The 11,751-nt window shown below is 44.0% G+C and overlaps 1 protein-coding gene across 1 annotated transcript; it reads right to left on the bottom strand.

Annotated features, from left to right (window-relative positions):
• Positions 1–595: 595 nt before the first annotated feature.
• Positions 596–9,702, bottom strand: gtf3c4 (general transcription factor IIIC, polypeptide 4). The gene is made up of 5 exons (XM_047568999.1): positions 9,374–9,702; positions 4,696–6,423; positions 3,026–3,156; positions 2,513–2,601; positions 596–844 (listed from the first exon to the last, which is right to left on the bottom strand). Exons 1-5 carry the CDS (start codon positions 9,677–9,679, stop codon positions 780–782), a joined length of 2,319 nt encoding a protein of 772 aa, XP_047424955.1. The 5' UTR covers positions 9,680–9,702; the 3' UTR covers positions 596–779.
• Positions 9,703–11,751: the final 2,049 nt, after the last annotated feature.

Here is an 11,751-nt window from a genome sequence, read left to right as displayed (position 1 = left end):
TTGCTCATCTCATCTGCCTCGCCGCTCCTCCGTCTCTTCTGCGTTTACATTAGCGGAAGTCCTCATCTGAGAGAATGACTGAGCACCACCCTCCTCCTCCTCCTCCTCTTCCATCCAGAGCTTGGAAATTGTTTTACAGTGCCAATTAAAGTAGGTATGTTGAGTTTTTTCCAGAGTATGTATTATTCAGAGTGTATTATTTGTTGCTCAACAAAAAAAATTAGAAAAACCCCCACTAAAATAGGACTAGCAGAATAAGTTCCACTTACTTGCAATAAAAACTACACCAAAGCTTTGGAAAGGCAGTCAACATGAGGAAAATGAGGGAGCTTATTTATGGTGCCCTGAAGTCCTACTGAATAATAGAAGCCTCCACATATAACCACATTTTAAACTTTGTTTCTGCGCGCCCGTGTGCAAACACAGAGCCTAGCTGGGAATTAATTTTAGAGGAGGGGAATAATAAAGAAATCTGTAAAGTTTGACTCCAAAATGTTTTACCTCGGTAAAATATTCATTGAAAACCACGGCAGGGCAAAGAAGCATCTCTGCACACTTTGTAGGTTACACTCATGAGTCAAATGAAGAGCTCCAATGAATAATCAAACACTTTTTATTTGCACTTTTTAACACGGCAGCATTAAGTAATAGAAACTTGAACGAACTATACGAAATAAAAAAATAAAAAAAATAAAAAGAGAAAAAAAAGACAGTGGCAGTGATGTTTGACAAAATTGGACCTGGCGTCAGAGCCCTGAGGTTCCTCTGATCATTCAGCTCTAGATCATCGGCGAGTCACAGAACGTGCAGGGCGCCTGCAGTATCTTCCTGATCCACTCTGGATCTGTGGAGAAAGAAAACACGTCACATTTGTACTCAAGATTTCTCTGAATGTATAATTAAATATGATGTTAGATGTTTGTCTCTCGTCTGGGTCACGATTCCATAAAGGTCAAAGCCACAGTCTAGGAAATGAAGCGAGTCCCAACTTAACAGGTTGCTCATGTTAGTCGCAAATAGCAGAATAATCAGTTTAAGTGATTAGGAGATTCTTCTCTTTACGTCATTATTACTCTAAACAGTGAACACAACATCCATGATAAAACTTTTATCTGGCCGACTCTTTTACTGATAAATGAAGTTAATTCTTAATGATAACTGCCAAATATAGATGAGCGCAAAAATAACAGTTTTTAGACATTTGGCGAGGTGATGTGGACTTTTGACAGATGCCAAAACAGCGCAGAGCTGTCAGTCTTTAGCTCAGATAGGCTGGAATGACCAGGAGGGCCGCGCCTCAGGCGCTCAGGCAAGGCTGATAAAGACCTGGGATGCATGTAGCAGCCAGATGAAGCCGATCCTCAAACACTGAGAACATGTTTTGCTCTCGCAACTCTTAACCACTGCAGGAAACGTGTAGCTATACCACATCTTATTATAAGTATAAAAGTTTTATTTATTTTTTTAAATTGCATGTTATTGACATCAGCAAGGATCTTGGCAAGACATAATTATGCACTTTCATGGTGATGCTTTCATCACATGTCGACAAATACAGGGCAACTGAAAATGTAAGAAATGTTTCTGTAAAATGTATTGAAGTGGTTTATGCATACACAAATCAGGCATAACATTATGACCACCTCATATATTATATTATAATACTGTGTAGGTCTCCCTTGTGCCTCTGGGTCCTATGGGTTGAGGGGAGGGGTCTCTGTGGATCATCCCACAGATACTTGATCAGTTTGGAATCTAGTAAATCTGGAGGCCAGGCCAACACCTTGTGATGTTCTTCTTGTTTTTGAGTTGTTCCTAAACTGTTTTTGTGTGTCTCTGTGTCAGGCTGCATCCTGCTGGGGATGGGTGCTGCTATCAAGGAGTGTCATTGCTATGTGGTGTGGGTGTCTGGTCTGGTCTAGGTGGGTGCTACATGTCTAAGTAACATCCACATGAACGCCAGGTCCAACGTTTTGCAGCAGAACATCGTATGACAAGATGATCAACACGTAAAAGAACCCGAAACATTACAAATAAAATGCTCAGTCACTTGCAGCACGACTCCTTAGAAGGCTCACTTTAGAGCGGAGGTGCACATCCCTGACTTTTACTCAGACACTTAAGCTGAATTGAGCCACACTGAGATCATTTACTCATGACCCACTGCTCATAACTCCTCGGCTACGAAAACTGCAATTCGTCCATAATGTTGAGATAATGAGACAGAAGTGACACAGCCTCAACTGAGAGGGTGACAAACGACAAGAGGGGGCCTGTGACTTCGGACTTTCACAAAATATTAAGGAGTACTTAATAAGTGTGACTAGAAATTAGCTAGGTTTATTAAGTTTTTAAGTATTTTGTTTTCAAGTTGCTTAAAACCCAGTATGTCAAGCGGAGATCTGAGCGGTGGGGTGGGAAGGAGGCTGACAATGAAGGTGACAGGAGGAGATGGCTGATCCAGAGTATGACTGTGAAATGGAGGTGGAGGGAGATGGGAAGTGGCGCTTACCCTCAGGCTCTGGCAGTCTGGCGACGCTATCCAGCAGGAGGCAGCGTCTGAACGTCAGCGTCTGGCAGGCCTGGTATGACAACACACACCTGGAAGAGACCGAGAGAAATACATTAGAGGGCTGGCTGGCTGGCTGGCTGGCAGGGACGCACACACACACACACAATACAAAAAGTAGAGCGGAAACGGCACCGAGGTGTAACTGACGGGCACAGATTTTCCTTCTCAGTGCCCACCAGAGGCACCGCGCTCTAGCTAGAAAGCAGGCGGGAGAAATGTTTGACAGACGATATTTATGAGACGGTGAGAGCGGTGCATGGGTAAATATCAAAAGGTGGGAGGCTTGATTACGGCTCGGTGAAGATAAATAAACCGTCAAAGAAGGAATCTGGCATTCAATTTGTGTCCTGACAGTCAGGCTCAACCGCCATGTCTGCACCAGCGCTAATCTTTCCTGCGCGCCCAAGTTATTAAAGAACATTCTGAAAGTTGCTGAACAAACAGCGTGATCACCTGAGCCACATGTGTCCGTTCTCACAGGTGGCTTGTTTGTGGTCTGTGAAGGGCAGCACGGCCTGACACATGCTGCAGCGCTCTGAGAACGTCTGCTTGTTCAGCTTATTCTTGATGTGGCCAATCAGGACCTGTGAACGACAGGCGCAGAGTGTAAATGAAGGCAAGCGCTAATCACCAAAGTCAATTACAAATTCAGCAGAGGAGAGAAAACAAATGTTGAGCTCACTGCACACAAACTTCTTTTTTCCCCCATCCATTTCCACTGCATGTTCACCTTATGACATATATTCGAATGCATTCTCAAATTAAAATCAAACAAAAATACAAAGGTTACACCTTTCCGTGTAACCTTTTCTGCTAGTGTGGTCAAAAGTAGGAGTTATGAGATAATGCTGTGTCTCAAAAGTTTCTGCAAAGAAGTGGTAATTCTGGTTTAAGATGCTATGAAATAACACTTCCTGGAAATCTGCTACTATCTAGGCACAAGCGCATATTCATGTGACACTGTGCAGCTGCGTGTGGCTAAAAAGTCCCTCCATTAAAAGCCCCGTTTACGCCTGGCATTAACATGCACAAAGGTTTTCGTGCGCCCTCAGAATTTTCTACATTTCTGCACAAAAGTGATTCAAAACAGTAGATTTTCACGCAGGTTCTGAAAGTAGACAACAAAAAACCCAATCACACAAATTCATGCAGGACAATGACCACAGGCAATAGTTAAAGACGGACATGTGTTCGTGTGATAAACTGGGTTTTCTTTTCTGGGTGACTTGTGTGAAAATCCACTGATGTGTCTTATGCAGAAATGTAGAAAATTCCGAAGGCCGTATGTGGAAATGCTCTGAATACGTCTGTTCACACCTCAAGACACGTCAATACCAGGTGTGAACAGAGCGACGCCAATATTACAGCGCTAACTAATGGATTAAATTATGATGCGACCCATCACCAACTTGTTTCAACAGTAAATAAACTATATTTATGTATGTAATGACACCATCTGAATACAGCATAAAGACAATGGTGCACCTTTAGTGCAGCTTTGTGCCAGCAATTCGCTGAAGACCCTTTCCGGGCAAAAAGCCAGATCCATAAAAAATGGAACCCGCGAATACTCTTGTGACTGAATGGGAGCAAATTCCTGCAGCCAGGTGCCAGAACTTTGTGGAAAGTAGAGCGGAAGCTGTTGGGGGAGTGATTAATGCACTTAGCTGTGGGATGAAATGTTTACCAATACTTCTGTCTACACACTTTTAGAAATGTAGTTCGTGAAGCCTCAATGAATGAAGGACTGATACTTCTATATGTCTGGGGCTGCTGTGAAAAACTGATCATATCTGTAGAGCCGTGGTCTTCTGGTCAACTGGTGTCATAAAGAGGAAGACACCTTCCAGGATTATTCAGGGACAAACTATCCCACATTTAATTTACTCCCAACTAACTGATGTTATGTCAAGGATTCTGTTGCTGTGGCTGCATAAACCACACACTTCAGTTGTATATCACCCTTGTAGATCCCAGCTCACAACAACATGTAATCTAAAAGCTAGCTTGTCTGTATTGCAATGCTTAACATTGTTTCTGAAGTACAACTGGCATGCAGGCCAAGCTGCAATGTCATAATCACTCTAATTACGTAAAAAAGAGGAAAGAAACAACAGCATTACCTCTGACGCTCTGTCGTTAGTGTCTCTAGACAGGTACTCCATCAGGCCACAGGTGGGTATACTGGTGTTCTGTGCAATCCATGTGTTGAGGTACACCACCCCCAACACCTTCTTCATGTTTTCTCTCATCAGATGTGCCTCCACAGCACTGATCCAAGCCTGCACCTCCGCCCTCTGCTCCTCCCGATTCTCCTCCTTCTCGAGCTTTGGCCCCCCAGCCTCGCCTTCTCCCTTTTCAGCCTGGTCTTCGGCCTCTCGGTCCTCGTCCCTTATGAGCACCTTGTTCTCTTCGTGTGTGGGTTTCCAGCTGTACTCTGTATGCGGCTGCTGCAGTGACTGGTGCAACGTGCGCACCAAAAACAGCTTGAAGCGCCACAGGTAGGGCGAGTCGACCTCCTGGATCTTCTGATCGATCGCTTCCTGCAGAGATGCGGGGATGCACTTGTTTTTCAGGATTTGCCACCTCACGAGGTCAAGCAGGTCGGCCAGCTTATACAGGTTCTGGATGGGGGACTTGAGCAGAAGTGCCGCCGCTGTTTCCGGTGTTTTCAGTGTCACAAAGTGAACCTGATAAGTCCTGTTCACTGGATGATAGGTGCCGACCATTCCCTGTGTGCTGACAAGTGCAATGTATGCTCCATTGTGGCTCACCGCAATCCCATGTATCCTTCTTCCTGTGAATTTCTCAGGTTGCAACATGTCCTCTTTTTTGAAAATCAAAGTATTCTCAGTAAACGTTGGCGTCAACTTTTTGATCCACCCGTCTGTGGAACACGTGTACACGGCAACCCCGTGGTGGCTGACCGCTAGCGACACCACAGGAAGCGAATGCAGCCCTGCCACGTGGGAGTTGTGTACATTTAGTCCAGCTGGAGAAATCATGAGCAAACACCAAAAGACGTAGCAGCCGCGTGACGCAACGATGAGGCTGCAGCTGGATTTGTGGATCGGGTGGATCATCGGGACGCATTTGATGTTTTCAACAGCAATTTCGTCGCACTCCTTCCAAAGGATGACGGGGTGTCGGAGAGTGAAGTAACCCTTCACTCCCGAAAGGCTGACCGGCACAATCTTGACGGGTCCCACAGCACTGCCGACGATCAAGCCGCTCATCCGGCGATCGGCGTTTTCGTACTCCCACCACGCCAAGTCACTCGGCCTGCTCACACCTGATTCAATGATGTCATAAAACACGACATCGTCCCCGTTTGTAAAGGGCAAGATGAACTTCCACAAAACAAGGTCACCGTTTTCCATCAAGACAGCGAGGAGCACCATCTCCATGTCTACGCATGTGTTGTCCGACTGCACGTGTTTAATCGTGTAAATGCTTGACCACTCCATTCTCAAAGGCGTCTGCATGTGGAAACGCCGCTGCAGCTCATCAAAGTCCAGCAGGTTTCCCTGCGGTGGCTTATTGTCTTTTTTGGCGTAGCCGATCTCCTTTAGCCTCTCACTGTATTTTTTGGTGAGATCGACCAGCATGTTCCACTCGAGGTGCTTGTGGCTGTTGTGAACGGTGAGTCTGTGGTCCAGAGTTAGGCAAGCGAGCAGACACCGTCCACTAGAGTCACAGCCTAACGGAGACCAACTTGCATACTTAATTCCTTTGTGTACGCCTACTGCTGGGTTGATCACTCGGTCGGCCAAGAAGAGCTGCCTCACTTTGGGGTCCGGATGGGTAGAGAACTTTTCCATTGCTTGGGCTAGTTCCGCTGATGGTCCCACCTTGCAAGACAAAGGTACACATACATTTAAAATTGGCAAGTCATTTCAGCAAACACCCAAAACAGGTGTAGAAAACTTATTCTTTTCACTACAAGTGCGACAATTTCAGTAACCGAGTAACAAGACCCTGCAGCTCCACGACAGATAACAGCCTCCATGACAGACGATACAACTGAATCATCAGACTGAGGCCTCTACAAACCAAGTTCAGCTGCACCCAGCTCAGTAGACCTCCTATTTAACAGCAGTTAATCATATCTGCAAATGACAGCAGGAACCCAACTTCGCCGGTCTGCCACTGTGCTTAGTGGATTATAAAAATCAGCTACATCCAAACTCGTATCTGCCAAGTGGATTTTTGGAGTGCAGACGAACCTATAAACACTCATGTTTACACACTAGAGCAGCTGTGCCGAGACAAATTTACCACAGCAAAACTGTTTCTTTTTTCATCCGTGTTTGTGTTCCACCGCTTTAATTATCTTACTTTCAGTTTAGTAAATAATGAAAGCGCAGAAACAGCCAGCGCAGCCAATTTAATGGCACACATGTGAATATTAGCTTGGCATTGTTTCTTAGGCACGTGTACAAGTTGCTTAACAAGTAAACAAAGTAACACTATTACACCACACACGCAGATGCCATTTTGTAATCACCTATGCATGTGCTAGAGCTGCAATACTTTATCAGGTTATGACACAGCTGGTTTTATAAGTCCGCTGCAAATGACTTCACACTGTGTAGCCACTGCCGCAATAACAAATAAAAGATAGTTAACTGGAAAAAGTTAAGGATGCGGTAACCAAAACACAGCTGATAACTGAAGCAGAGATTTACTTCTTTAAACCAGGCAGCTTTTGACTAAAAAGGTCCAAACATATTTCATACCTCTTTTTACCACTGAGGTTAAATATTGTTCACTCAACACATGTGATCACGACGGTTACTTATCCATTACAGCTGGGTTTAAAGAACTGATCGTCTGATCAGTCAAGTTGATCTTGATTTGAAAGAAAGCTGGAAATAAGCAAAGCCATATACAACATGTGACGACTAGAGGTGTAAAGTTTTAGGTTGAAGTAAAACTGTTTCGCAACGATAATCTCTTTAAATAACTTGATACTGAATTGAATAGGGACCCTGTGAAGCGGAATCAAATTGACCCAATAAATCATTAGCGATACATAACCTTGTTATCTACAATAGCTGGAAATAATCATTTCTGTATATCATTGAGTCAAGTCAAATGGTACTCCGTCAGTTGCACAAGATGTAGCGGTACACTGGTATATTACTGTTTCCATTTAACATATCTGGAAGGAGATTAATATATTTGAAAAAAGGAGTATTGAAGGCTTTTTTGGGGTGTTTGTTTAAGGATAGTTTAAACATAAGACCCTTGATACTTGTGCACCGGTGTGTAGGCATGATTCTGTAATTACGCGACTAAAACAGTAGTTTGCAGCCACTCAGTTGTGTTCGTGTACGTCAGTCACTCACGGCTTAGCGGCTCCTGTTGCGGTTGGAGCTAATAAATGCTGAACAACAGTTCCTTTTACAGAAATCCCCACCACCGAAAAGAGAGAAGACATCCGAGTAGATGTGTGTAGGAGGCAGAAGGCCGGCCACTGACAAGTGTCGATGTCAGACAAAGTTGTTGTGGTAGTGGGAGTGGATCGAGTAATGTGAAGTTAACCTGCACTGTGCCGGGCTCACGCTAACTTCTAAAGCAATCAATCCAGTGTCCTTCAAAGTTAGAATAAATCCTTCGGTGTGTTTCTCTTGTTTTTGGAATGGTTATTAAGGATGCTTCCTGTGTGCTGATTGGCTGCTGTTTGTGATACAGAATAAGTTGAGAATTTCTGTCCAAGCTGCTAACTGGCTAACTGTATTCCAAGTGTTCTTTCCAGTTTTGCATTCAGTTATCTAACTAAATAATAAATAAATCCAAACATGAAGGCTAATTGGAATATAAAGAAAACAGTATTGGCATGTGATCGTGTTCATGTGGATGTATGCAAAGTAGCCATGTAGAGTAGATTTAAACATTTATGCTCAATAATGGCCGATTTCTTTATTTACTTGTTACCAGAGGTGTTTCCTTTATTCTGGAAACAGCGTAGCAGTGGTACTACTGTGCACGAGGACACTTTGAGGGATTCAAGTTATAGTCTTGTGCATGTGTTTAAAATAACCATTGTCAGGGCAGAAATAAGAAAATAAAATAAAATAATCTAAGCCGTGTGCTTTTAATGAGTGAGAGAGGTGGCTGATTGTGTTCTAAAATCTGTATCATAACCCCATGTCAGGTTCAGGACAGGGTTCATGGCTCTGAAACAGCAGGTTTCAGGTTGGGGTTTGATACAGCAGCAGTTTGCACAATATTCTACTGCGCCCCCAAATGATGAATGATGGAACTGAGATCGGATCTCAGGTGGTTGCTCCAGGTGCATGTAAAGGTGCCATGTTAACATCAGGTCCAAACAGTGGCACTAATGTGAATTTCTTGGCTGAACAGGTGATGAACACTTCATTGTGACCAGTAAACCAAATAATAAATTGTTAGTGATGCTGAATATACAGGGGAATGGGAAATAATTCATAAGTATGAAATGGCTTATTTCCCTTTGGGTTGCCTTGCCACTGTTGTGGGATAGAAATATACTCTAAGCTTCTCCATAGAGCCAGGAGTCTAATTATTAATTTAATAATGATCATTTGTCTGATTTCCTGTGAGAGCCACTTCAATACATGAACATTTAAAGAGACTTGGCTGCAAATGAGTGGCACTTGGCTTTAACTGTGAACTGAAGGGATGTAGGTGAGCTCACTAGTGGAGCTGTCTGTGTTTACTACTGGTACACGCAGCCAGTGGCCAAACTTCTACCAGCCACCCCTTCTTTTGCAAAGTGGCGCCGGTAGCAAACAGGGGAAGAGCTTGATTATTTACCCGCAGTTTGTACACTTCGGTCGGGACGGGGATGGAGGTCCTGTGCAGCAGCATCTCCTGTTTACTGCTTCGGACATCGCACACCATCTCCACCAGCGCCAGGGAGCTGGAGGTGCACACGGCCAGGCGGTGATCCTGCGACCAGGCAAGCGGCTGCACCCCGCTCACCGGCGACATGAGAGGCACGATGGGGTCCCGCTTAACCGGCACGTACTCCGCACTGAAAAGCACGACATCCTCGTCTTCAGGCTCGGTCTTAACTACTACATCTTTAGGGACCGTCTCGCTGGGACTGGCGGCCGCCATGTTTTCTCGGCGGCGGAAGTGACCAAAGCGAGCGCGGGAGGAGGAGGACTAAGGAGGGACTTCCTCCGCTCAGTTAAATAGTCCCTCTGCAGCGAAGTTTTGCACTTGGCAAGCCAGTCAACTCTGCTGCACGATGTGTAGCGCAACGTGACGAGCGTAATAATAAAATATGCACACCAGTGTTAAATGAACACAAAGCACACAGTTACATGAAATACCTACCTTTAAAATATTTTCTCACGCGTTATAAATATCAGGTCAGGTAATCGCAGTAGGATCAGTAAGGTTCATTTTCAATTTAACTCGACTAAGAGAGATTTACGAAACCCAGATTCTTATTGAAAGCCTAAAGCCAGATCAATACATTTCATTAAACTTATACACAGTGACCAATATGCACTTAAACTCTGCAAACAATGTAAGGGTTCTTGAATAAGCCACTCAAAAATGACTCACAAAGTAATCTCTTAGTTGTCTATAATTCAGATTTTTATTCAGAGATTGCAGTTCCCAGTCCACCTCAAAGGTATATGTAACAGTTGTACAAAACTATCTTGTATTTAAGATTTTTATTTATTTTTTCCTTTCCCTTTAACTTTAAATCTAAACGAGGGCAAGAAAACAATCACACTTTGGTGTTTATGATGCCCACTCAAGATCCATTCAGTTATCTCCTCTCCTGGTTGGCTGACATATAGGTCTGCATCAAGATAACAACAGATTGAGCTTGTTGATCGAAACAACAAAATAACAAAATGTGCCCCCTGAATAGAAGTGCGGTTCACTTCCATAGAAGTAGCGAGGAGTGAACATGTGGTTGATGGCGGCTTCATACTTTATTGAGGCAACTGCTGTTTCATTCATTTTTAAAAAGTGATTGTTGTGGTTTTTGATCAAAATCTGAGCTGTAACTGCTGGCACCAAATCACCAATGCTTCCGTCAAGACAACCTTTACATTTCTGTTTAAATATAATTCGACAGTGTGTCAGGACGTGCACATCCGTACATTAATTAGATTAGATTAGATGAAACTTTAATGATCTCCGTGGGGAGATTTTCATTCAGAAAGGGTAGTTGAAACAGCGCTGAACGATGACATATTGAGAGGGGGAAAAAAAAGAGGCACCACTCATTGACAGACACGACATTAGTCATTTCATCTGTCCTAGTGAGGCCACTCGTCACGGGAAGGGATCGTTAATTGTCACTAATTAATAAAAATATGAAAACTGTCCCGTCCACAGTTGATGGCCCAGGAATCTATCAGCATGCTCTGCGCGACGAGTCAGCGGACGCTCCTGGATGGGTCAAAGGTCAAACTGCAGCCGGATGCAGAGCTGAAGAGTCCCAGGCAGGCAGTGATTTGTTACAGCCCTCACAGTTCCTCTCTCTGTAGCTGCCTGATTCTCAGCAAGATGACAGCGGGATTTAAAACCAGCAGAGTTATTTGTCACAAAACAAATTGTTACAAATCTGTGAGACAAATATAGGATAGCGCGCCCACCATGTTTTAATCTCTCATTTTTCTGTCTTTTGTTTCGATAATCGAAATGAATAAATGAACGGGGACCATGGTATGTTTCATTCTTAATGAAGCGTGTAGTGGATGAATATTTTACACACCTGCTGTGTGTCTTTGGTGGGTTTTGACTAGGGACCCAATCCCAGACTGGGTTGTATGAATGTTGGATTAAACATTCATCAAATGCTGTCACAAAAACTTTATCCTCTCCTGTCAACCACACATGAAGATGGAAACAGTCTCCAACACAGGCCAAAGAAGGCTGGCCAAGGTTTGAACCTCAGTCTTTATTCATTGTGTGGTTGTGGAATTATTTAGTCTGTGCTGGAGTCATGTCTGAAGGTATATAGGTTATGTGGTGTGGGTTTATGGATATGGATGGGGTCAGCTCAAGCCAATCCCCTGCATCTCTAATACCCACCTGCTGTCTTGTTATCGCCTGCAGGTTCCTCCTCAGCCTTTCAACCCTCAGCAGACAACATCCTCTGCTGCTTGCTGGCTCAGAGTGTCAGTGGAGCCGCTTACATGTATCTTGTGAGGAAGCCCGCA

The sequence above is a fragment of the Mugil cephalus genome, chromosome 19 (assembly GCF_022458985.1).
Source record: "Mugil cephalus isolate CIBA_MC_2020 chromosome 19, CIBA_Mcephalus_1.1, whole genome shotgun sequence".
Taxonomy (NCBI): domain Eukaryota; kingdom Metazoa; phylum Chordata; class Actinopteri; order Mugiliformes; family Mugilidae; genus Mugil; species Mugil cephalus.
The sequence above is the reverse complement of the archived record's forward strand: the minus strand, read 5'-3'. Positions and strand labels throughout refer to the sequence as shown.

Coding starts and splice junctions, on each gene's coding strand:
- gtf3c4 (XM_047568999.1), bottom strand. CDS start 9,679: ATGGCGGCCGCCAGTCCCAGCGAGACGGTCCCTAAAGATGTAGTAGTT. Junction 3,157..4,695: donor CTAACGACAGAGCGTCAGAG/GTAATGCTGTTG, acceptor TGTCGTTCACAG/GTCCTGATTGGCCACATCAA. Junction 845..2,512: donor CAGACTGCCAGAGCCTGAGG/GTAAGCGCCACT, acceptor CTTTCTCCACAG/ATCCAGAGTGGATCAGGAAG.